General features: G+C 45.7%; 1 protein-coding gene and 1 non-coding gene across 5 annotated transcripts in view; both read left to right on the forward strand.

The window, feature by feature from the left end:
• cdin1 (CDAN1 interacting nuclease 1) overlaps window positions 1–26,137 on the forward strand; it is a 58,984-nt gene that overhangs the window by 32,396 nt on the left and 451 nt on the right. For 2 of the 4 annotated variants that reach the window (XM_028983733.1, XM_028983750.1), the window contains exon 12: window positions 20,134–20,745. In XM_028983733.1, coding sequence (XP_028839566.1) covers window positions 20,134–20,269 — 136 coding nt within the window. In that variant the 3' untranslated portion in view covers window positions 20,270–20,745. Of the gene's footprint in view, window positions 1–11,147; window positions 11,273–20,133; window positions 20,746–26,137 lie in introns of those variants that run through there. The other 2 variants (XM_028983741.1, XM_028983758.1) reach the window with 2 other exon arrangements.
• On the forward strand, window positions 3,124–3,225 carry LOC114802886 (U6 spliceosomal RNA). Its single transcript, XR_003751812.1, has one exon. It is a non-coding gene; the product is annotated as a U6 spliceosomal RNA (small nuclear RNA).

The following is a 26,137-nucleotide window of genomic DNA, read 5'->3' on the forward strand; positions in this document are numbered from 1 at the left end:
ATGCAATCATAAACAATGAAATTAGCAGCAAGGTAAGATCTGGTCACACCCAGGATTTTTCTCCTGAAAATTAGTTGTTGGTGGAATTCAGTCAAAATACATAGTCATGGTTTCATCCTCTTGTAGATAGACAAAATGTCCATGTAACCTCAGCCACTCACTCACTGTCACTTCAGTTTATGACTTCACTAAACCGTTGTAAAATGTTTAATTCAAGCCCTTTTTGCACAAACGAGTCCATCACCAACAAACAAAGGCATGAAAGGCCATGTTAGGGGCCAGAAGATTGGAGTTCAAAATGAGACCCTCGCTCTGTACAACAATCAAAAGGCTTAGTGTTGTGCCGTGCTTTTCTCTCCCCAAAGTTAATCAGCCATGAAATGTGTAAACTGTGAATGTGTCAAGAGTTGAAAATGTTAGCACTCCTAATAGAGGCTTGAAAAGGTTATATCTGATAAAAGGCTGTCAGGGGTTGACAAAAATGATTAATTGCAGTATAATAGGACGATATGGCTAATTTCTCGCTCCTATAAAATGAGGTTAAGACTTTTGGGATTGTCACATATATCACATTGCTTTGATATTCTGAAATTTGTTGACGTGAATGCACACCATTTTTTATAATTTTTTTAATATTAGGCGACCAGTACCAGTAAAATGTATATTCTAATGAGGGATAAAGGCATTCTTTTTATACATGGCTTTATACATTTTATATAAAAGTACATTTCTTTATATTCATAATGCATGACATGTTACCTGCATGCATAAAGAGCATTGTCTCATCAAGAATATGTTGACACAACTTCAGTCAGACGTCTTATGAGCGGCTGGAAGTTTCCAATTAATTTAGCTGTAGGTGTCATTCGCTTTGTTTCTCAAGGCTTTGATATTATTCCGTAGTAGATTTAAGCTTTTCAATCAGATAGGCTTGACACCAAATTAAAATTGCTGATACAAGATACTGCATAATGTATTCCTTTTTAATGGACATGTCAATCATTTCTGTGTATGTCCACTATGTGTCTGGACAGGAATAACTAATTAATAAATACTGTAGTTTTTTTTCCCTGGTCTTTTCTTTTTTTTTAGTTTCTAAGCCTTTTTATAAACTAAAGTAATGTAGATATGTGTGTCTGTTTGTGTGTGAGTGAGTGAGCTGGGAAGGGAAGATTGTTTTTGTGGACGATGAATAGCAGGATGTGGGGCATCAGACAGGCCAGGGAGATAGAGAGTGTCACCTGGAAGAGGGAGCCCAGGGCAGTGTCTCTGATGATCCGATGAGGCTGGACATTACAGGGCTAACCTCAGGGGTGTCACATGTGACACGTGCCAAGCCTGTGTTTCAGACACTCAGGCAAAAGCGGCCGTTCCCCCAAGTCAATTTAACACCACGCTCACAGGTATAATGTGGATCTGTGTGCTCCAGATTTTTTGTTAATTTATGAACAATAATAACATTTCAAAGAAAAAATCTATTTTAAGGAATATGTAAATTCTTAATATAGTGGTAATATTTGGAAATCAGTTTTGTGTAATAGGCATCTTTGTCAAAGTTCATTACTGGTATAGCATTTTGTCCTATAAACCATTTCTTATTTTATTTACTGTCTTCTAGAGAGTAACCAAATGTTGTTTTTTTTGTGGCATTATGTTTGAAACTGCTTTTAATATTCAGGTTTTGAGACACAAATTTAGTTTTGTGAAGTTGAAAACAGCTGTAGAAAGTGAACTTCTCTTAAGCCCCTGTCAGTCTGAGACCCTCCGTTCATGACATTTGCCATCGCCCTGCTCTTAAGCAGCGCGGCGCATGTATGACGCGCAACTGAAATAATGGTGACTGACACATTTCGATGAATATTCTGTCGCATTGTTTAACGCCGCAGTGTGTAATCCACACACATCCGCCCCACCGCCAGGCACAGGATTTACTCCCCATTTGACTTATTTGTGTTTTTTTTTTTTGGGTGGGGGGGGGTGTTTTGGCATTATCCAAATTTGCGTTTTTAAGTTGAGGTTAAGAGCAGCTTTGACACAGCTCCTCTCTCTCTCTCGCAGAGGGAAGCGGAGGGGGCTCAGGGGTGATATTTCTTAAACCCTGATGTGACACTTTAAGATGGAATGGAGGCCTAAAGTAGATCGAGGCCAGAACATGCCTCTTTCATGAATTCCTGCTTTGTCACAGAACTCCGCCCCTCCTCCCTTTGCAAAATTAACTTTTTTTTTTTTTTTTTTTTTTTGTGGTGAGCTTTCTAGATTTGTGTCATCAGACTTGTAGAGGCACATACATGTCCTCCCCCCCTTTGTTGACCTTCCGGGTTTCATTCCAGGCAGACGTCAGTAACATTTGTCATCCCAGGGAGATGTTATCTAGGGGGCGCAGAGAGCAGTGGGACTTTATTAAAATGGCTTTTTGTAAAACACAATCTAACAGGAGAATTGTGATGTGTGGAACGGTTTTGAGCGCACGCGCTCATGACCCCAGAGATATTTGGGAAGCTGCGGAACCGCGAACGTGACTGGAGACGGAACGCCTTATTTTCTTGACACAGAGATAGCCTTATGACAAATAGAGCAGCCCGCTCGATGGGACACACAGAGTATATCACACACCCCGGCTGTTCAACATGCCTGCCCGCGTTAGAAAGAACATTTGATACCAATGAATCTCTTAAAGGGGTACAAATTGTGTACCAAATTTTGAGAGTATGAGTTTTTATGATTTTTTTTTTTTTAATAATAATGTTTGTTATTATAATAATAGTGCAATCATTTAAAATCGTAGTTATAAGGCATCTTATTATTATTAGGAAGCAATACATGATATCAGTAAAACAAAACTGTATTAGTGACAATGTTGTGTTGTAATGACCTGCAGACACTTTGCAGTCTTTTTGATAATATTCTTAAGTGTCTTGCTCAGGGACACCATGGCATTAAGTGACTACTACCACCCTGGCTCAAAAAAGCTGCTATTCAGCACAGAGCCAAGAAAAACGTATATAACTATGTTCCCATAATCAAAATAACATCCCCAGTACAATTCAGTTTAACCCTGAGTTGCTCCAGGTGGACTGTCCCCGTAACTACTGATTGTAAAATGTTCTGAATAAGCACGTCTGATTGCTTCGGCAGCACATATACTAAGATGGGAACAAGACAGAGTAGATTAGCATGGCCCTGCGCAAGGATGACATGCAAATTTGTGAAGCGTTCCATGTTTTATTTCATTTTATTTATTTATTTATTTTGGGCAGTGGTGGCCCAGCAGTTAAGGAAGCGGCCCCGTAATCAGAAGGTTGCCGGTTCGAATCCCGATCCGCCAAGGTGCCAACTGAGCAAAGCACCGTCCCCACACACTGCTCCCCAGGCGCCTGTCATGGCTGCCTACTGCTCACTCAGGGTGATGGGTTAAATGCAGAGGACAAATTTCACTGTGTGCACCATGTGCTGTGCTGCTGTGTATCACATGTGATACAACTTTGAAATGGCATAAATGTAAATGTTATGAAAATAAAGTTTTCTGAAAGCCTGTTCAAGATCTGCTTCAAAAAAATATCTTTAGATTCGAAACATTTTTCTTTCTTACTTTTGTCACCACAAAGAGCAGTGAAGAAGGGAACAGACCATATTACACACTGTTCACTTTTCAAGAGTCCCAAATCCATTCTTGCCTGTGTGTGAGGTCAGGACTCGGCACTTTCTTCCTCTCTGCGCCCCGTCCCTCGGCCGCTCTTATCAGGCCGTCTTATTGTTTTCTGTTCTGTTTTTTTTTTGCGGCGGTGCGGACAGCGGAGGAAATGGAGGCGCTGGCTGTCTGATAAGGGTGAGAGCATCCTGCAGCCTTTCAGCCCGTGTGAACAGTGGAGGGCCAGGAATTGGAGGGGTGGGGGTTGGGGGATCAGTAGTGAAGCAATAGTAAGCAATGGTAGACAGGTGTGTGTATCACCCTGCTTTCTGTCTGTGTAGCTGGAGGCTACGCGATCACACACCGCACAAGGCTGTCACTGAAGGAGAAAAGGAGTTTTATTTACTTTGTCATGAATCTAAGTCGGACACTAAGATAATACAAAGTAAAACCATCTTTTTTTTTTGTTTTGCATCTTCGGTTTGCAGTGTCCCTGGTGCAGTTTTAATGTTACCAGCCTGCCGGCCTCAGCAGATTTTTATTTGTGGTTATGAATAGCAGCGCATCCCTTTTTGGTGCCCATATGAGCGAAGATCACTGGACTATGTGACCGAGCTTCATGCTTCACTTGTACCCCCACGCTGAATGGAAACAATCAACTCAGTCATTAGCTTAACCCTCTTACAGTGGTTGGCTACAAAGATCTGTGGCCTAGCCATAAAAGAAGGTCGGGTAAACGGAGACAAAGGGATATCAGAGGCTCCTCACAACATTGCACGTGAAAAGGGTTTGCTTTTTTTTTTTTTTTACCCGCCGTTGTTTATTGATCTTTATGGGGAAGAAATCGCATGCGAGGCTTCGCTTTCTTTGAAGCCCCCTCTGTTAATGCATTACGGCATCAAGTTTGAATACATTTACTGGGTTTATGCGGCGAGGGGGGGGGGGGGAGAGACTCCCTGTTATTTGAGAGATTACCATGTGGTTCTGGGGTGGGGTGACCGACCTGAAGGAAAATGAAGGGATAATACGCTCATGCTCTCTTATAGGTTTTTCGGTGACAGTAGCCGCGTTGGGCCGTGATAAGTGGGTGTTTATAAATAACACCGCGTCCTCTTCTAGGGGCCAGTGTCCGCTGCTCAACCTTGTCCTTCTGTGTCCGTCTCCCTTCTTTCTGGCTTTTTTTTTTTTTTCACTCTCTGTGGGCCGCCATCAATTACTAGTGGAAGTGGAAACGGAGGAGCGGAGGGAAGCGCCGGTGCTCAGGAACCGGGCCGCTTTACAGGATCCATAAACAACTCCGTATGAGTTCAGTCGTGTAGGGAACTGTTTGGCGCGTCTTGACCTCTACAGCGTCGTGGGCCGGAGCGGCGCTGTACCTGGTAGGGCGGGAGCCTTAATCAAACACCGCTTCGGCGAAGGACCCCGAGCGGCTCGCCCTCCTTTATAAATCAGAATTAACAGATGGGTGACCCCAACTAACCTCGCTGGGTAAACAAGGGCTGTAAACAGACTGCCGCTAAAATAAATACGCCACTTTTTCGCCGTCAGGGAAAAGAAGAAACCCGGTTTCATTTTTACTTTTTTGATTTTATTTTTTTTGTGTGTGTGTGTGTAATGCTGAAAATTGTCGAATTGCTGATACACACGATGAGTGTATGATCGATAAGACCCTGAGGGGGCCTGGAGCCTTGACTTTTTGTTGTCACGGCGTTTGATATATTATCTCCTGTCACGTGCGCTGGCAGCTTCTACCTGTCTGATTTATGCATATTGCCTGAAACGGCCATGTTGGAATGCGTCCGGCACGCTGTTTTCAGAACGCAAGGCTCGTAAGAGCGTTCGGCTTGTAGTTGATTTGCCGGCAGGAGCGTTCACTTTAGACATTAACCAAGAAAACATGAGCTTCGGCTTGGTTTGGGTTTCACGTTTCTCTACGGCTCCCTGATTGCCTGATAGCTAAAACATTTACTGCCCTCGTAGCTTTTGCCTTGTGGGTAATCTGAGACATATGAGGCTCTCTGTGACTGCAGCTTTGACATTTTTTTTTTTATTTTATTATTATTTTCGGTCATCAATTTAACACTAATGGGTCATATGATTCCACTCGGTATGTGTCTCAGATCTCGCTGAGAATAAATAATTAGGTTTGACCTTTGTCTTAATCCATACCCTTTAGTCTGAAAGATGGAAATAAAATCAAGGCTGCCGGTATGGCCCAGTAGCGGCCTTTGTTCTTTTATCCTCCATAAACACAGGCCGCCCCCACCCCCCGGCCTTTACCTCGTACAGTAAAGAAGGGTTAAAGGTGTAGTGTGGAAGAGCATTCCTGTTCTGCATGTCATCACGACTCCGTTCGTTTGAGTGGCAAGGGGTCAAGAGGAGCCCTACCCCATCCTCTCCCTTCACACTGATAGGAAATAGCGGGACAAGACAGGGAGGAACTCCAAACCGGCACCTTTTTTTGAATGATTGCTGCAGCGATATGTGTATCAAGGGCCTCGTGAACCCGGCTAACCCTTTCCCATGTTCTACCCCATCTCTGTCGTTTAGATGACTGGTTCGTGTTTTAAGTGTCCACTCTTATTTTTGCATCTGCGTGTGTGTGTGTGTGTGTGTGTGTGTGTGTGTGTGTGTGTGTGTGAGAGCATGTCGGTTGGGGTAAAAGAAGATGGAAAAACAGAGCTGTCTGCTGAAAGCCGTCTGAAGGAACGTGCCACTTCAATTTCAACACAGCTGCAGCCGGCTGACGCGGGTCCACTGTCCGGCACGACGGCTCGCATTCCCTTCCGCTGTGAGTGGAATGAATATGAAAACTATTAACTTCATGACCAGGTTTTGCCTGTCTGGTCCGTGTCCAAGCTGTTCCCCTGCCTGCCATTTGGTGGTGTTGGTTAGAGTAGGGCTGGCAGATAATTGTTTTGTTTGTTTTTGAGCCTGAAGCTCAAAACAAATAAATAAATCATATATTTTTTTTCTTTATTATACAGAATTGTAATGAACACAGTACATCTTAATGTATTTCATGAAATTTAACAGTTTCTTATAGTGTATTAATGAAATATTGTAGTCTTATATGTACCTCATGATTTAGGGGCAGTGGTGGCCTAGCGGTTAAGGAAGCGGCCCCGTAATTAGAAGGTTGCCGGTTCGATTCCCAAGCTGCCAAGGTGCAACTGAGCAAAAGCACTGTCCCCACACACTGCTCCCCGGGCGCCTGTCATGGCTGCCCACTGAGGACACATTTTGTTGTGTGCGCCGTGTGCTGTGCTGCAGTGTTTCACAATGACAATCACTTCACTTTCACTTTTCACTTTCATGATTGATATATACATAATGATTAATACATTACTGTCCATAAGATATAACTGCATTAGCTGTTCTTAATGATTCACCCATCCGTATGCATGATAGTTTATAGGATGTAAATGTAGTAACACAAAACTATGCATTGTCAAGTTTAAATTTATTTTTAAAAAACATCTACTATATTTAAAAATATATATAGAATATATATAACTCATACACAATATAACTCCTGTCTGTAATGCATTATTACTTGTTTTTAGAAGGGGTGTTGCAGGAGGTGCAACAACTTTTAACCTCATTACTTCAGTTGGCTCTGAAGTAATGGTCCATTATTTTAATTTAGATGTGGAGGCTGGAATCCTGAGAGGGGGGGGGTATTACACCTCTCTGTGGAACTCAATCCCAGTAGCTGCTGACAGTCCACAGCCCCTCGAACCCACACTACGGAGGGAGTCGTGGTCAGGGTAAAGACTACTGACTCTGTTCTGAGTAATCGCTGTGGTTTGCATTAGAAAGAGGATAAGTTCTTGAATAATGACGGCAAAACATGCCCGGGTGAAATTGAACACGCTAGCTTGAAACCTTTGAAGCATTTCTCAGCCCTTTTTTTGTGTTTGTTTTTACATGATATCATTGAGTTCATGGGAAACTCTCTCTGGAGGTTACCTGTGCCCTTCCAAAAAAAATGGGGTTGGGGGGGGGGGGGGGTGACGTCATGGCCATGGGAATGTTTTTGCAGCGCGTTGAAATATTACTAACCTTGTCAAATGTCATTTTGAATGAGAAAGCAAGCATATTTTAATCACTCCTCTTTTTTTTCCCTTCAAGTTGATTCTGGCTGAAAGAGGTCACATAATTGCTTCGTTTGATGTCATGTTTCATCTCTGTCTCCGTTTTGGAGTGCTTATGGAAAGTTCTTCTCAAAAGAAGGAAGAATGAGAGTAAATGGAAGAAAAAACAAATGAAGAACCACTGGATGGCCTGAGCATGTCGAATGGCATAATCATCCTAAGTGTTTTGGTGCCGCTTCCTGTCGGCCGTCCTCTCAACTTCAACCTCCAACCCTTCCCCGCATGTATCACCACAAATGATGGCGGCCCACGCTGCCCTGACATGGAGAGCAGAAAGCCCCAGGGTCCCGTCCCTGGACGGCCGCCACCACGTGACCCCCTGTGTGCACTCCCGAATGGGCCCAGCCATAAACACAGTCTCCTATCGCTGCACTCCTCATAATGACTGTTTTAACAGCATGAGAGGAGGGGGAGTATACATTGTAAATTGTGTTTGACAACGCCGCTTTAGCGGTTTTGTCGTAGCTTGTCTTTAGTTATTACTCAGACTTCCTCCTGTCTTAGATAAGGCGGCTTCGTGAACATACCAAGGTGCGCGTTGCAGGAGCGGGACTCTTATCGCGGAGATTGATTTAGGGCAAACCTCTGTGACAGAGGTCATTGTGCTCTAAAGTTATCCATCATCCATTCTTTTGATACCTGTCCACGGCTGTCTCCAGTGTGTCTGCACAGGCTGGGTCCGTTAGGGTGGGGCTGCTGGTTAGCAGGGTGAACAGGGCAACAGCAGTGGTGCAGGTTTGGGACTGTCAAAAACACTAAAATATACAGTAAATATGAGCTAAAATATGAGCAAAATGTATTACTTACATACATAATAATTATTATTATTATTATTGTTAACTGTTGTATTCTTGTCATTAGGCTCCATTTGCCTTGGCCTGTTTAGAGTGATGGGGTCCCTGCAGATCAATGCAAAGTGATTGTGAGTGATCACCTACACATAGACCACGGGATTTTACTCATGAGCAATCGAAATGATATTAATCATATGATATGAGATATTTTGGAGCAGTGTCTCAGCATCTGACTACCATCAAAACACCAAATGAAGCAATCATCTTCTGGACTAGTGGCATTCAGCCCTTCAGTAAAGTAACAGAGAGAAACCGGAGATTCTGTCACAGAGCTGCTTTTGGTAGCTTGTGGAACACCTTACCAATACACTTTATGTTCTTTTTTTACTTTGTTTCATTAGTTTCACGTCTGTCTTCCCCATCTTTCTGAGAAAGGGCAGCTGTGCTTCTTATTTTCGTACCGTATTAAGCATTTCTCATCTGTCATCTTTAATGTGAACGTTCATTTTTTCCCATGTGAGTCATGCTCCAAATATTTCCGAGACTCTCAGGCTTAGGAAATCACTGGCTGGTATTTCTACATAACCTCTCAACACCTCTGCCCAGCGATTATTTTAGCCTTTTAAAGATGAGCATTGTTTATGGGAAGACTCCCAGCAGAATTTCTTTTCCCCTCCATATTTCTGAATTATTTCAAGGGTTCCCAAACATTTCCAGTGGTTTAAAATTGTCAGAGGTTTTTTTTTTTTTCCTTTTTTCATGCTTCATGAGAACCTGACACCCACACGGGGCTTAAATGACCAGAGGAGTCTCAATCAGCGGCATATATGATAACAGCCTCGTTGATGTTGTGCAAATGGCTGTGAAAGTTGCACGCTGCCACCCTTCGCTCCTGGCCTTCGCAAGGATCGCTTAAGTAATTACACTTCAGCCCGTAATCAAAACCGTGTCAGGTGCCTTCAGACCCCTGGATTTATACAGCGGATTTCTTTCAAATGCGTGAGGCCGCTTAAAACATTTTTATGGTTCTCTCCTCACATTATATTTTTTCTGAAGCCCCCCTCTAAAACGTGTCACATCCCATTACACAAATTTGGATATGCTAAATTACCAGGGAGGGTTCTTATTCTGAATACGTTACAGCCCACCCTCACCCCACCCGCTCCTTTTTAACTCTTTGCTCAGGGTCTGCCTGCTACAGGGGGAAATGTAGGTCTCTTGCAACTCTTGGAAGTTGTCTTGAATTTTTCTCCCCTCGGAAGATGATGTGTTTCTGCAATTCAAATATTTGCTCATTCTCCTCACCAACGCAAAGTGGCTTTGAAGCCGGCGAAGTCCTATCATCGGCTATGACAGCGTGAGCGTGCAGTGTGACAGCACGCGAGGCAGCCGCCGCATTTTTCTCCTGCCGCGTATTTAAATGCAGCCGAGGTGGAGGAATTAAAAAAATTAATACAAATAATGAAATGCCTCCAAATGGCTGCATGTTGCATGCTTATGTATATATGTATAAATATTCTAGTTTTGATTTTCCACACTTGCATATTCAGGTAGGGCGTGTGCAAATCTAATCAGCTTGCATTTAGCCTGAAAGCGGATCTCCTCATGAACAAACATACGGGCCTTCACAAGCAAGTGTTCAAGATCTGTGCTGATGAAAGGACTGGCAAATGGAGGACAGGGCTGAGGAAGAAAACACTTCAGCGCAGTGCCTCTTCATTAGCCTGATGAGTTTGAATCCTCTCCGCTTCTCCCCTGATAATAGCACCCGCCTCTCTAGGGCCACTTCGCGGCACCCAGTGCTGCTTTACACCTGATGTGCTGGTGTAGGGCTTCACCCTCCCCTTTTGCACCATATTGTCGGATCTTGGGGCCTGGAGAGGAGAAATTGCTGACATTTGTGGCTTATTTCCTCCTCGTAGACAACCATTTCTCACAGTACGAGCTATCTTGGTATATAAAATCACAAAAACACTGGCACAGCAGCCACAGAAAAATGTAAAGAATATATAAAATAATTAATAGAATTGTCATTGCAACAAGAAGCCTGTGCTCGACAAACCCTATAATTTCTTCCCTTTTTTCTCCTTCCCCCTCCTTTTTTCTCCTCAACAGCAATTAATCTCATTTTTAGTACAATTTCCACCCCTCTCCTGAAGTCAGACAGAGTCCCCTGTTTTGTTCCTATTTGGCTTGGTTCCTCTGCATAGTCATTAAAGGCCCAATTAATGTCACCCTTTAGCTGAAGAGTGCTCATTTTTATTGGGGAGCTGACAGTCGTCGCCATGAGTGCCGCAGTGTAATATGCATTAATTGCCCTGTAACACTGGTAATTACCAGTTCTTCAAGGCTCTCGGTAAACTGTCATGCCCAGACAAGACTGCTTTGAAATAGATTACTCATTAGGGAGACCTGCCCTGTTTTCCAATGGGGCTAGCTGTGTTGGCGCAAAAAAAAAAAAAAAATCTGGTGCTTGAACAAATAGTTGCCAAGAGCAATTTCCTATTACAACTTGCCTGTGACGGGCTTTCTCTTTCTCCTCTTTTATTCTCCTTCCTTTTTCTTCAGTGCCGTTTCACTCGTCACTTGTGGCAGGGGTCAAGAGGCAGAGGTCCACCGCGGATCCGTATCGCTTCGTCTGATTGGTTTTGACACTCACGAGACCGTTTCTGATTGGCTGGCTTGATCAAGGCTCAGCCTGCTGGAGTCCAGTGGTCACTGGGAGCCTCCAACATCGAGAGACTTTGTCCTTTTGTCCTCCCCCTTCTCTCACACACCTTTGCACGAGGGAGGGATGCCAGTGGCAACATCAATTCTTGTTTTATCGTATTTCATCAAAGAGGTGTGGTCATTTTTTTTAGTGTAAAAATTCCTCAAATAGTGCCATTTCCACTTGTTCATTTTCAGCTTTGCATTGTAGCTCCTTGGTGAATTGCAATGCTCCATGCGAAAGCACCGATAGAGTGTGCAAATATATGATTTGAATCAGTTGAGGGGGGTGTTGACATTGTGTAATGATAAGAAACTCTAACAAGGAGAGACCAAATTAAACACGACTCTATATTGTGTGCCTCCTGCACAAAGCAGGTGGTGTTCGGTTTGTCCATGGATTCAGTCCTTCACAAACAGAAGTTTATTAGCGGTTGTGATGTCTCTCTTTTATTTTTCAGGATGGTTGTCCACTAGTTTTGAGGAAAGTTTAAAAAAAAAAAAAAAAAAAAAACACAACACATAAGGCAAAGAATTCTTTTTCTTCCCAAGAAAATAAAAGCCATTACAAACACACACACATATGCTCACACAGACACACACGTTTGTTTTATCTCCCTTGTAGCACCTGCTCCAGGCAATCTGCTCCCACTCTTCTTAAATGAATTTTGTCATGGCCTTTCAGATTCTCACCCAGAGATGTGCTAATGAAAGGGGATGGTGCATTTGGAGCCAAGCGGAGCCCAGCTGAGCATCCGGGGACACACTGGGAGACAAAAAGCGAGCAAGGCACGCGCCCCGGCGCTGATAAACCCATTATTCTCCTCATTAATGGCCACACACTCGCGGCTGGGCCTCTATGTGTGTGTTTATCTGTTTGCGTTGGCCGAGCACTTATTAAATTGTTTATGACAGGACTAATTGGGATAATTGAAGACATTAAGATTACCTGTCAGCTATGTGTATCCAAACTCCACGTCCGGCTGACAACTAGTGACAAGCGAGGACCCCCATAGCATCACTCATGATGGTGTTTTCCCAAACCATAATAAGGACAATGGGGCTCTACTCTAATTTGACACGGATTCGCCAGGCGGAGAGAGGGCGGCTAAATTGAGTGCGAGTGGAAGGGGTCTGGGTGTTGGGGTGGGGGTGACCAACGCTGGCCAGCCTAATGGAGTTGCCTTTGGCATTCTGACAGAGAGATGAGGCAATTTGAAGGGAAAAGTGAAAAGGGCTCCAGCTTTTTTTTTTTTTTTCTTTCTTTCTCCAAGTGTTTAGGAACATCGGCGGGAAGAGGCGCTGCGGGGCTTCTTCTCCTCCACCCCTGACAAAGTGAGAGACGAGGGAGATGGAGTGGAGCCCTGCTCTGCTGAGCACAATGGTGGTCCGTGTGTATGTCTGATTTTAGTGGGCAGTTAGCTGGTAACTCCAGAAATGTCAACTGTATTGCTACCAATTGATTTCAAATAGTGATTTTTTTTTTTTCTCCAGATTTTCTTGATTTTAAAAGTTGATTTTAACATTTGCAAACTTAATTTTTTTTCCCCCTCATTAAAAAAAATACAGTGTAAATGTAGTCCTGCTGCCGTAAATCAGGATTCTAAGACATGGCTAGTCTGTGTGTGTGTGTGTGTGTGTGTGTGTGTGTGTGTGTATGAGCCCCCCTTCTCCCTGTGTAGATAGTATTGTTTACGGTGTCACCTCTACCGCAGATCAGCGTTGTCAGGCCTGGCGATCTCCCTGTTTGCTTTTCTTTTTTCCTTTTTTCTGGAAACAGGGTTAAACTGTCAGCTTGACAACTAGCGAGCCCTTGGACCCTCCTCCGCCTTCATTGCCCCAAACGAGTGAAAATCAATACCAGATTGCCCGAGGACCACTGTTTGGCGTCAGCCTGACCCCAGGATGTCACCGGCTCATTCTTTCATTACATGTTGCAGAGTATTTAACTTCCAGGTTGATCCGCTGGCTAATTAGTTTGGCTGGTCCACTCGACTGAGCCCCCTCTCTCACGCCACAGGGCTGGGAATAAGGTCCCAGCGCACCCCCACCCGCCCTCCCGCCGTGAAGGGGTAATGTGGCTCACAAGCGTTTTGTTTTCTTTGCAGATTTTTTAAAACGACAATGAAATTTGATTTGCACCCCGGATCATCTGAGAAAACAGTGGCTGCAGTCACCGCACGAGCTTCACTACGCTCCGCTCCGTTCAAGCTGTGCACGTTCACACCGAGCTCCCAGCATTTCCACCAGCTGGCCACCTCACTGAGCCTAGAACACTAGTACCAGACACTGGTCACTACACTGGAGTCCTACAGAGCGTCAAAGAAGGAATGACAGTATCAGGAGTGGCGTTTGGCCTATGAATATTAATATGCTCCTCAAAAAGCACAAAGAAGATTTAAATTTTTTTTCAGACTGGTTTGAATCCATTGATGTCAAGCGTTGTTATTTAGAAAGTGGGCTCTTTGTGCCACCCACAAGTCGGGACCAACACTGAGCCAGTTAACAGCTGAAAAGCCCTTTTGACATTGAGGGCCCTCTTGGTCCCCAGAGGTTAAAATTACCCACAGGAATGTAAACAGACTGCTGAGTAAGCGCCGCATTTGGTGGGGCCATTCACCAACTTCTTGTCCCAATCAAGCTTAGTTACGGCCCACCTCCCCCAATCTGAGTTCCTGCGCGCAATCCCATCCCACCACAGACCCCACGCCTGCCGCCGCTAATCCAGCCACAGGGCCCGACCTCCGTCGCTCACTTGGACGTTAACGTCCACGCTAGATGGATGGCACAGCTCTGCATCGGCCTGAAGGCGTTTTCCTCTCTCTGACCTCTTTCTCTTATGGCGCCATCGCCCGTGTGGCCATAGTAACAATTTATTACGTCTTCGTGGGAGCTCCGAGCAATACGGTCAGCAGGAAAAGTTCATATGGCCTGGCGCTGACATGTTGATTTAGGGGAGGTGACGCGACTGTGCACTTCCAAAGGTGGCAACTTGGACGAAAGCCAGACGTGTTTTCTCACAGGCACGGCTGTGAGACTGCTTTTATTTTTGGGTTCTTTCTCTGGGGCGTGCAAGCCTTGGGCTACAGACGACAAAAATTCACACCTATTTATAAGCAACGTTGATGGATGTTGCGTCTAGAAAGGGGTTTTATTTACATTTAGTTAGGCTTAAATATACAATATATGTACTCATTGGCGTTATAGATAATAGAAAAAATATAATTATTACATTCTGAACAAATTTCTACTCCATTTCGTAAAGACGAGCTATTATCACTATAACTTCATTTCTGATGCAACGCGATAGTCAATGGGGGGTCGGAGAGAATCTCTTTTTTTCCATATGTGTAACATACAGCACCTCACCTCTGGGGTGTTCCTCAGCTCCGTTTCCTTTTGTTGCTCTGTGGGGTCAGGCCTGGTTGCAAAGGGCCTGTTTACCTCTCCTGGGCAGCAGCAAGCTGAAGTCACCCATGGTGGACCGAGGCAGCGCCCGGTCGTCTGGCCCTCTCGAGCCAGACCCGGCTCGGGTTACAGCCCTAACTGTTGTTGATTACAGCCGTGGTTGTAGAAGGGGCTCATCACAAATTGGAAACACATTAGCCAAAGGGGGCTAAGGGCAGGATTAGGCCACGGCTTGCAGCAAGGCGAGGCGGCGGCGGCATAATGCAGACTGTTCGCAGGATTTGCTCGACTTTCCCCGAGGGAGGGTCACTAATTATTGACAGGGGCTGCTGGGAGTTCACAATAACAGGTTAAAGGCGCTTGTATCCCCATGACACCAGCAGCAGCAGCTCCTAAGACCGCCCGTCACAACCCGCGTAACTTCCTCTTCCTGATTAGTGCCTCAGAGACAAGGAACTATTCATCATACACAGAGAAGAACGATGGCATTCCTCTAAAATTAAAAATGAAAAAGGAACTGCTGAGTTCCATCCATGGTCTGTATAGGCATCTTCTTCCCTACTTTGTATTAGCATCTCTGCCTTACGTGATAATTTTTTATTTTTATTTTAATGTTTGAAGTAACAGTGGTTTGGCTTAATAAAGCAGTTTTACCCTATTTATTAGAAATTAGTTCATAGAATGCAAAATATTCTGGATCTTACAATTCACAACAGAAAGAATTAATGAGAAGTTTTGTCCTATCATAATAGAGATGCATTTTTTAAAGAATAGGATGCAGTCTAGTGGTTGAACCCCAGACAAGCCAGGCCTTTAATACACATCAGAACAGCATGGCGTTCATGTTAGATAGTCCTCCTCAGGGCAACAGACACACTTCCAGGCCAGCCAGGTCTTGTGTGTTTTTTCCCCCTTTTCCACTTGGTAAACAGATGGAGCAGCTGAGCCCATGTCAGAGCGAGTCGGAGCGTGACGTTGCAGATCTGAGTCTGGACCAGACAGTGGAGAATACACAGATATGTGGACAAGATGGAAGGAGGCCTCTGCACATGGTCTGAGCATCCAGGCCCCAGTGTTTGTCTAAGCAAAAAAAGGAAGGGGAAAAAATGGACATTGATCTGAGGCCATGAGTTCTGTGTTCTACACGAGTACCTCATAATGAAGACCAAATGCTTCCTTCCATCAGTGCACCTGGTTGCTGTTATTCACCTTTACTTGTGCGGAATTCCTACCTACTTTCCTGACTCCCTTTCAAAGGAAATTAAGCAGCTAAATCGGGAACTGTCATCTTCTTAGTCATTATCACAGGCTGGACAGGCGTTTATTGGATGTCACCTCACCAAAAGCAGGGTGGTCATTAATTCGTGGGCTGAGGATAATGAGCTTGGAGCACTTTTATGCAATTACAGCCGCATGCGCCATGAAGGCCGGGGTCTTTATCTCCAGCGGTAATGAGGTCATCAAAGTGCGCGGGGGGCAGGGTGGCGAGGACATCCGTGCCTCGATCCTAGCTGGAAGAGCCCAATGAGATGCGCGCCGGCCTGGCCCATGGCAGCTGCCGTCCTCGGGGTCACGGAGGTTCCCAAGGTTTCCTGATAAAACACCGTAATCCCTCCTTAATCTCTCTGGGCTGTATTGACATCCTGTGCTGCCAGTGTAAATTTTACCCTCCCACCCTCATCCCCCCGTTGATCACAGAAGGCGAGAGAACATGCCACCCGGCTCATGTTCTGTTTCCCAAACCTCATCGATCGAGGGGTAAGAAAAGGGTATAAAAATGTCTGTGAGAGTTACACCTTCTACACGACACTTTATGCTTTATGGCTGTCGTTTCTGCATTAATTATGATGCCTGGGTGAGTTTTGGTCTCATTTGACAAAGTTATTTGCAAGAACACCAAAAACATTTTTCAAATATGAAGAAAAAAAAAAACTGTTTACTCCATTGGACAAGTTTTCTTTTTCTGGTTCTGTCACACATTGTATAATTATACATATTCAGAAATAAGCTCTCATCTGAGAAGCTTCTACTGATTAATTTTTATAATGTGCATACGTATTGTAATCCTGAAATACGAAATTAAATATAAAACAGAAATCTGCATTTGTATTGTGGACATCTGAGTGGAACGGATTATTTAAGAGTTTTTTTTTTATGGGGGGAAAAAACAGAGCTGAATCTATTCTTAGCTGAATGGCCGACTCCCTGTCCTGTCCGTTCACCTTTTTGTTATTTATGAACAGACAGCCCGGACGTTGTGCTTATTTACTGTCATCTGTGCGGTGTCCAGTCGCGGCCAGGCCTTCTTTAAATATCCTGTTTGTGCGCAGGCTTTTTATTATTATTTTTATCATCGCGCGTCGACTGACGAAAGCCCCTGGCTGCGGCAGTAAAAAAAAAAAACGCGTGGCGCAGGTTCTGTGCCGATATCGCTTTGCTCGCAGCCTTGAGTCGCCTCCCGCCCCCCGCCACCCGGTTCAAGCCCTATAAATAAACACCAATTAATCACCAGGCGAGATCCAGGGCTGACCAGTGCTGTGACAGCAGTCCTCTCTCTCTCTCTCTCTCTCTCTCTCACACACACTCCTTCTCGTTCTCACCCTCTCTTTTTCCTCTGTCTCGCCCTCATTCCTCTCAGCCCCCTTATTTTTCTTCTCACATCTTCTGTCACCTGCCAGGCCGGGCTGGCCTCAGGTTTGTGTTCCAGTAGCGTAAGAGAAAACCGAGGCTGCACAGTTTGCCATGTGTCCCCTTCTCCACAAGGCCGCCTTTGTTTGGAGCCCCCTGGATTCCACCCGTCCCCTTGTGAAAACATGATTTTTATGCGCCGGTGTCTCTTAACACAGCAATGAAATAATTTCTTGATATATTACGGCAAGTTTTGGTTTCATGGCCTTACAGCTGCGCTGACCTCCGATTCACAGAACGGTCCGTCCTTTGCCTGGGCACATAAAAGCCAGAGATTCATCTCGACTCATTGAAATTCTGAAATCTGTTTAAGTTTGAAATGTAGCTCGGGTCTGGCTCGGCCCATTTAATCTGTCATTCCAGAAACAAAAAAGAAAAAAAAAAAAAAAAAGAAAGAAAGCAAAGGAAGGTATCTACTGGAAGTTTCTGAAAGAGCCGCTGCACACAGAGACAACACCACGGAGGGCTGTAATTAGTAATTTAATTATGCTGCGATTACACACGTGTGTGAGAGTGTGTGTGTGTGTGTGTGTGTGTGTGTGCGGGGGGGTCGTGCTAATGGCAGCTTACTCTCTCAGCACCTCCATTTGGGTTTTTTTTTTTTTTGTTCTTAAGTGCTGCGCTCTCATTAAGCCGCCGTTTTAACCAGCATGGCACCTGCTTAAAAATCAAACGCAGGCTGCTCGTTACGGCTAATGGCGGCGTGTCTGCCAGCAATGCTCTCTGCGGCGGGCCGACCTCCCCACCCCCCTACCCGCCAGGCAGCCATACTTCAAATTAGCTACATTTCACAAACAATTTCACCAACTCGTTACACAGTTAGATGTTTATTGGAAGATCACCGGCCACCCTCGCGCGGCATAGGCGGCGGCTAGGTGATGGAGCGCTCGCCCACGTAATAGGCGCCAATTACGCTTCCAGCCCCGTGTCACTTTGGAGTGGTATTTATAGGCACCTTTAGTGCCAGTTTATTCTTCGTCTTCCTACCGCAAACCGGGGGCCGCTAAAATAGAGACGCTACAAGTGTCTCTAACCGTCATCCCTTGTTTGCGAATCATCTTTACCAATTTTTCATTTCTGGTGTAAATTTTTTTTTTTTTTTTTTTTTTTTACTTTTCAAATTCTTCTTTTTTTATTTTTTTATGTACTTTTTTTCTTGTATGGAAAACCTTCTGCTTGTTCCAATTTGTGCCTGGCTGCCTTGACAACCAGGGAACGTGATGTATGGTCCACCGGTGCCTCGTCGCGTGATGTAGAGTTTTAACCTTTTCAGAAGGTTGCGTTCTCTCTGTGTGTCTCTAGCAGTCCACCCTCCACCATGATCACATCCCCCGAAAGCTACGGATACGTACTGATGCTCCGTAAAAGTCCCCCCCACCCCCCCTCACAAAGTTATCTAATGTAAATGTTTGGATTGGGTTTCCATAACATTTCCATAAAAAGAATCCACGGCGAGTCGGATTGGGATATGGGAATATTTCAGCCTGAATTCGGCTTCTTGTGTCTCAGCTATGTGTGACTCTGCGGTGAACTTGCTGCGCGTCTGCGGGCTTCTCTCCGAGGTTGTTAGTTTTGGCCTGCGCGCCCAGAGATACAAGACTGTAAATCACGGACAGTAAAACAGGGAATTCTGGGATACGGCTGCGTGTACTTGTTTTATTCTCCGTGGCCGGCGTCGTACCTCGTCTGTGGAATGGGTTATTTATACAGTGAAATTGCCCCGGCACGTCCAGAGCAGAGGTCAGGCGGGCGATTATTTATAAAAGGTGCAGCACGTATCGGCCGCGGGCGCGAGGAAGACGATGAGGTCAGCCGGCGCTGTGGCGTCAGCACCTGATGCAGATTAGCTTCAGTTCGCAATTCGCCAGTGTTGCGCGCTGATGCCGGAAACGGGTGCGTTTTTGCTGATGCCATGATTGATTGCGCCTGGACTTTTATGAACTCTTCCTGCACGTCTGAACTTCCTGAGGGAGCGTAGGGCCTGTGGGGCAACTTCCTGTCTGCCTCTGCTGCGATCCCAAAGCTCTGTTTACTGTGGGAGGATGGCGTAGGTCGTCCGGTGGTGCTATTTACTGTCCGTTTTATCTTGCGATTGTGTGAGTCTCGAACTTGACTTGGCTTTATATTCGGAGACCTCTAGTTCAAAGAATTGGTTGTAATCCACTCCCCGCTGAAGGGGCCACTTTCCTTCTGTTGGGCGTGATAAATGACTCGAAATATGATTTATTAGACATAGAGACAGTCGTGTAATAATGATCTCCTCATTGCCTCTCTTTTTTTTTTTTTTTTTTTTTTGGAGGGGGGGTTGAATTTTTATATACTGCCCAGATCTGCCCAGTAAAGGGACAAGGGGAGGGGGGGGGGGGGGGGGGGGGGGTGGCGGTTTGAAACATTTTTATTTAAACTCTGCAAAGTTTGAGCCCTAAAGTTCTCAGCGAACGAGGGAGCCCTGTTATTTATAGCGCTCCGGCAGTGCAACGTGAGCCAAGCCAAAGTGGCTGCGCTTTAAGTGTCCGTGTGAATGAAACAGCTGGACGCTGCTGGAGCAGCACTGACAGATGGAGTTTTAGTGGGAGTGAAATCCTCCTCAACCTCGTCCCCCCCCACCCGGTCCCATCCCCCTTTATACTGCTGTTTCTTTTTCTTTTTTTTATTTTGCACTTGTTTTTTCCCCCCGTTCCCTTGTAATTATTGGTGTTAAATGCGGACGCTGCGTGATTTTACTCAGTGTTGAATTGCTCCGTTGCAGGTTCGGACCGGGCCTGGTTATCTACTGGTACGGCTTCATCGCAGAGCTGGACTGCCAGCGGGACCGAGGGATCCTGCTGAAAGACTGCTTCCCTTCAGACATCGTGACCCTCTGCCACGGGGCGGGGCCGAGCTGATGGTTACGGAGGTGTGTGTGAGTGCGTGTCAGTGTGAGGAGAGGGGCGAGGGGAGGTGGTGTCGGCGGAGACGCGAATCCGGAAGCAATTTCGCCTTCCTGCAGCGCGAAACTACTGGCAAACATCTGCCCTGAACTCCTGCTGAACTCCCGCCGGCCAGGGTCACTTTAATACCTCTGTGTGCTAAAAAGCCGGCTGGAGGCCCGGGCCGGGAGGCGGGGTGGCCCCCCAGAGTCCAGGTAGAGGCAGCTTATCATTGCCCTGTCCCGTCTCACTCACCCTCCCTAACTTCCCCCGTTTCCGTCCCTCCCCACGTCAGTGGCCCCTGAGCCGCTCCTCGCCGCTCTCAAGTGGCTTTTTCCTATTTTGGGGTGGAAGTCTTGTCACTGGCTGGTTAAAGAAGCTCAAGTGGCCTGAAGTGATGGAGATTATCATGTTCCTTTTCAAATATTTAGTTTTCCTGTTTTTTTTTACCTTAGTGCCATTTGTTTTCCGTGCGAGCTCAAATAAATAAAAGAGTCGATGCAATGTGTGTGTTTGTGTGTGTGTGTGTGGTGTTATTCTGAGTCTGTCTTGTCCGTCACAAACTGACGCTGTTCTACCGAGGCACGTTTGCTGCCTGGCGGCCTCCTGACTGTTGTACGTTTCAGGGGCCAGATTTTACGACTGCTGCTCCTTTTATGGGAGCCTCCTGATGGAACGAGCACAGATGAGCTCGGAGCATCGAGAGGAGAGCATAAAGTTGAATGACATTTTCAGAGGTACTGTATATTGACTGACTGCAGGGGGTCTTTCTATCCTACCGTTATGGGGGAAGTTGAAAAATACTTCTGCAGTGGAGTCACTGGGCTTCGGCGAGACAAAGCGGCCGTTCACGTCTTCCTAAAAAGAACAAAAGCGTTCTTAAAATCAATAATTGGGGCATGTTTGTGTTACGAGAGGGTCCTGATATTTAAAATGATGCCTGTTCAGAATCTGTACACAAGGGCAGCGAGGTTGGCATTCCTCGGGACTCCTCCCTGGTCCCTTCTGGATGAAAGACGAGAACAAGCCCTCCGCCTCGGACCAGTGGTGAGATATGGGCCGGAGATCAAGAGCTTCTTCGCGTTCTTTTGCTCCCCTTAATCAGGGCCAGGCCTCCCTGACCTGCTCTCCACTATGCATCCCCCCATCTTTTTTTTTTTTTTTTTTTTTTACATTTTTGTTTTAAACTCACCTCAGGCCTGACCCCTCTCCTCCGCCCGGCCCGGCCCACCCCTCTCTGTGCTCCCCAGCCTGCCTCACGTGCCCAGTGTCCCCCTGCTTTTAAACCCCCAGTAAAGTGTTGCATGATTTAAACCTCTAACCCTGAAGCCGGCCTCCGTCCAGGCCTTGATCCCACCATGAGGAGGCGAGGGGGCGTCGGCGGGGTGCAGCGATGGGTGTGGGGTCACACAGAGGCCGCGGGTCGCCTGTGATTTCCTCAGTCAACCACCCCCGCACACAAACACACACACATACACACTTTTCCAAGTGGTACAGAACAACTGTACCCCAGTGCCCTGTAAACGGGGCGCTTATTGCCAGGTTGTGGAATGTTTCAGCGTCACTTTAACAGCTCCTCTCTGGCCCCAAAAATCTAGCTGTTTAAAAAAGAAAAACCGGGAGGGGGGGGCTGAGGTTAAAAATGAACCGATGAAATAACGTAGAGCAACGGTAAACAGTAGATTTTGTTCCCCTCGGTTTTCAAGCCTTCCTGCGATTGTTTTCCAAGATGGCTGTTTCACAAAAGAGGAGCTGGGGGTCGACCCCTATAAATTAGCTTCTGCACACAATGCAAACCAAATACTTTTTTTTTTTAAACACCAGCTTCAAAGACGTAGGTTGTGACGAGAAGACGCTGCTGAAATTTCCATGATGAGACGGCAGTTTGGAGGAGGGAGAGGGGGAGAACAAAAAAAAAAAAAAAAAGTTTCCATCGAATCGTCGCCTGCATCTTTATTTTGTGTTTTCCCATCCAGCCCCCTTGCTGTCTCTTTTTAGATTCATTGTTCTTGTCACAACAATGGACCCCTCAGACGGCTCCAAATAAGGCCGCTCTGGAGTGTTTACTTCTGGGGCCGGGTCTCCTCGCGTTCTCCTGCGGTGTGATCTGGTGTGAGATTTCATCCGGACCCCACATGGCCCTGTCCGCTGTGCCTGGCCTTCTGCTCTGATCTCCCATGAAGTGGCGCACGGAAATACAAAAAGCCCTTCGCAAACACGACCCTTTATAAATTATAGTGGTGTTTTTGCAGGTCTGGTTTAAAAAAATAAAAAATAAAAAAAATTCGCAAGAGACAAAAACGTCCAAATAATCTCTTTCCGTGCCACCGGTTCTTCTGCTGTTTCGTAGACGTCGGAAAAGTCCCTGCAGAACGGTTCTTGGCTGTCGGTGACGTTGGTGTGTAGCGCGTCACCACGTGAGACCTCCACCCATCGCCTCTTCGTCCGGCTCCAGCCAATCGAGGCAGAGCGTACGGGCACATAGGCGTCTGGAGCAGGCCAGACCGCCGAGCAGCCTTGCATGGAGATGTGGGGGTTATTTACGATATGGCGGCACCTCTGCCTGCTGCGGCCTGAGCATGAGGACCAAAGCCAGATTACTTCGGATGAATCGCAAAAATTAAAATAAGTTTTTTTTTTTTTTATGCTAGGCTTTTATTTCATCATGAAACATTCTGTAGGTATGGCAGAATGTTGCGTGCCCCATCATATCTATTCTGATTAAACTGTTGATTTGGAAACATTAGCTATTTTCTTTTTTCATTACTGGCTGAAAATGTTTATACATTGAGCTGAAAATGCAGGGTAGTTTATCAGTATTTTATTTGTTTTATTTTATTCGTTTTATAACTTCATTATTCTCTAATTCAGTCTTTTTAAAATGTATAATATTATGAATAAATGATTTATTTAACATGACACAGAACAGATGCGGGTCAGAAGTGACCCTGCGAGTTCTGGCCGCACGTGAAGAGCAGCGCGCCGCCGTCACGGCCCTCTCTGTAACTGAAGCCACTTTCTTTTCTAAATGATTGCCAGTTTGTGGAAACCCATACATCCTAGATGGATCTTGTGGTTGAGTGCTGAGAGGTGTTGACTGGGGTTCTTGCTAAGCGTGGGAGTGGATGCATTTTTCATGGCAACATTGGTTTAAAAAAAAAAAAAAAAAAAGACCACAATCACAAAGCATGTATACAGCATGCTGTGCCTTTTAAGGCAGTGGTTAAACCGGTTAACGTGCAATATGTCCGTCTAAGCATATACCAGTCAGCCCCAACATTAAAACCACCTTGGCACTTACAATGGCACTTGGATGTATTAGGTGGTTGTGATTCCTCTTTCCATATTTCCCAGATATCAGTCCGATCAGGCATTTGTGGGACGTGCTGGAGGGGGGGAACCCGATCCATGGAGGCAAGCTCTTGCTCTTACCAGATCTACTGCCTAGTTTTATTACCAATATAAATTAGAGATCAAAACTATATTAGCCAGGTTGTCTTTTATAGGTGTTTCTGTGCGAGTGTGTGTGTGTGTATGTATGTGTATATATTAAATATATGCACTCTGTGTGTATGTGTATGTGTGTGTGTGTGTGTGTGTGTGTGTGTGTGTTTCTGGCATCTTCCACCGTGGGTGTTATTGCTCCTGCTCCTTCTCTAAAGGTCACAGCCCTGACTGGCATTTGGACTCTGACAGAGCCGACCCAGTTTTGAAGTCACGCTGCACCCTTTCGCGGCAGTGGCCTTCGCTCCCCGTCCACCATGGCGTAGCTCGCATCGGCCTTGACATTCTGATGGACGCGTGAAGATCGCGACTTAGGAAAATGCGATTCTGCCGCTGCGAGGGGGAGGCGGCGGGCGGCGAATCTGATACAGGAAAAACAAACCCTGTCGCACCCTCCCACAAGTTCACGATTGCGAGCGAGATCTCCCGATGAGAGCTGTCACTGGCTTGTTATTGAGAAACAAATGTTCTCCGGGGCGGGCGGAGGAGTGACGGTGGATGGGAGCGTGTGGGCACAGGGCGGCCCGAGCGTTCGCAGCGCTTTCATTGTGACCCGGCAATTTAAACCAAAAAGGAGCCGAATGGGTAATCCGCTGCTAGGTGGTGCGCTTCGCTCAACAGGCTACTCTGCTTTTTGCCAAAATCCAATCGACGGTCATTTATCACCGCACAATAAATCGTGCTGAGAAATCGCAACAGCATGGCGAGACGCCCTGCTACTCCTGAAAGGCCCCGGCTTTGTTCTGGAAACGTTTGGAGCGGCACGCGTGATTGGTTATTTTATTAAATCGTTGCCATTGGCAACATAATATTTTTGCGCCGCGCACAATCGTGTAGGCCTGTTGTGGAGGGGAGCTCCGCCGGAGGACTAAGGGAGGTTGTTCGGGGGTGGGGGTCGCTTCTCCCCCGTGCTTCACGAACATTTTGTCGAGTCTCACCGAGGTGAGTAATTAACAGTCTTCTGGCTGCTCCTGACGCCAAACTCAGGCGCCTTGTGACTCTTGCTTTTTGCAAGTAAGGCTGATCAGTGCCCAGTGTCATATCGCCATCCATTGCTTGTAAGATTTGGATCCTACAATATAACCAACAATAGGGATAGTCAATATCAACATTTTACAGCTCTGGACAAACGTGTAATAAATGATTTTCTCAAGAGAAACTGAAGGGGGTATCTGATAATGATTATTTTATAGTGTATAAGTGGAGATTTTTCATTTGATGTGAAAGAAAACTGTTGATAAATGGAGGTGAGATACAAGAACTGGGGGTTGGTCTCTCCCAACTGTGCAAACTAAGTCTACAGATGGGGAACAATCTTGCATTGCTGCTCAGACAACAACGGGCACAGCACTGTATATTATGGGATGAAAAACACAGTAGTTCTCGCTCACTGTTCATGTGTCACATCTGTGACACTGAACATTCGTCACTCCTGGGAACACTGTCACACTCTTGGGCTGGGTGTGACACGTGGATCAGAGTCTGTACAGCTTCTTGCTGTTCGAAAACTTTACTTCACCCTCTTTTTGCTTTTTTTCGTGATTCCACGTAAAAACATTAGACTTTATTAATTGAACATGCTATATCCTATTAGAACACATTGCTACATGATGTGGGACAATTTCTTTCTTAATTTTTCTAATGCCCGTTGTGTTGTGATCTGGTGTTATCATTATAGTATTTTCATTAAAGATTCATCCCAACCCATTGACGACTACAGACGCAGGGACAGGCCGACCTTACACTATAATGAGGTGGAATGGCAAAGTTCAGCAAACTCCTTCAGTCCTCGAAGACTTCCTGTCTCCAGAAAGGCGATAATTTTTTGCCGTCAGCAATCAGAACAACCTGCCATTGGCCTGGGCTGATGATTGCCCGGCTAGGTGTTCACCCAGGAACTGCTCCGCACTGCCGCGGCGAGATAAGATACGGGACGGGCCGAGTGTTCTGACGGTTATCTCGCCGCTGACATTTGGTCAGAACCCAGTGGGCGCCACAAGCAGTCAGAGCTCTCACTGCACTGCCGTCACCAAAAAAATGATGAACTCAACGACCATATGCACCTGATCTTTGCACATCTCAACTCATTCCGCTCATCGCTGCTCTTTTTGCGCATTCCTACACATCTTGCACATGTTTGTCTCGTCTTGTTTGAAATATCCAACATATCCACTTTCAAGCATCCTACATGACGTTGTCCAGTTATGTCCCGTCCGACCTGTTCATTGTACAGAAAAGTTCTACTTATCTCCTATAGAGATACTGTACAGTATTTAACTTTTAGTTTTAGTTAGTATAGTTTGGTTTAGTGTGTTTGTACATATAATTTTTTTTCTTTTA

Source organism: Denticeps clupeoides, chromosome 1 (genome assembly GCF_900700375.1).
Source record: "Denticeps clupeoides chromosome 1, fDenClu1.1, whole genome shotgun sequence".
Lineage (NCBI taxonomy): Eukaryota > Metazoa > Chordata > Actinopteri > Clupeiformes > Denticipitidae > Denticeps > Denticeps clupeoides.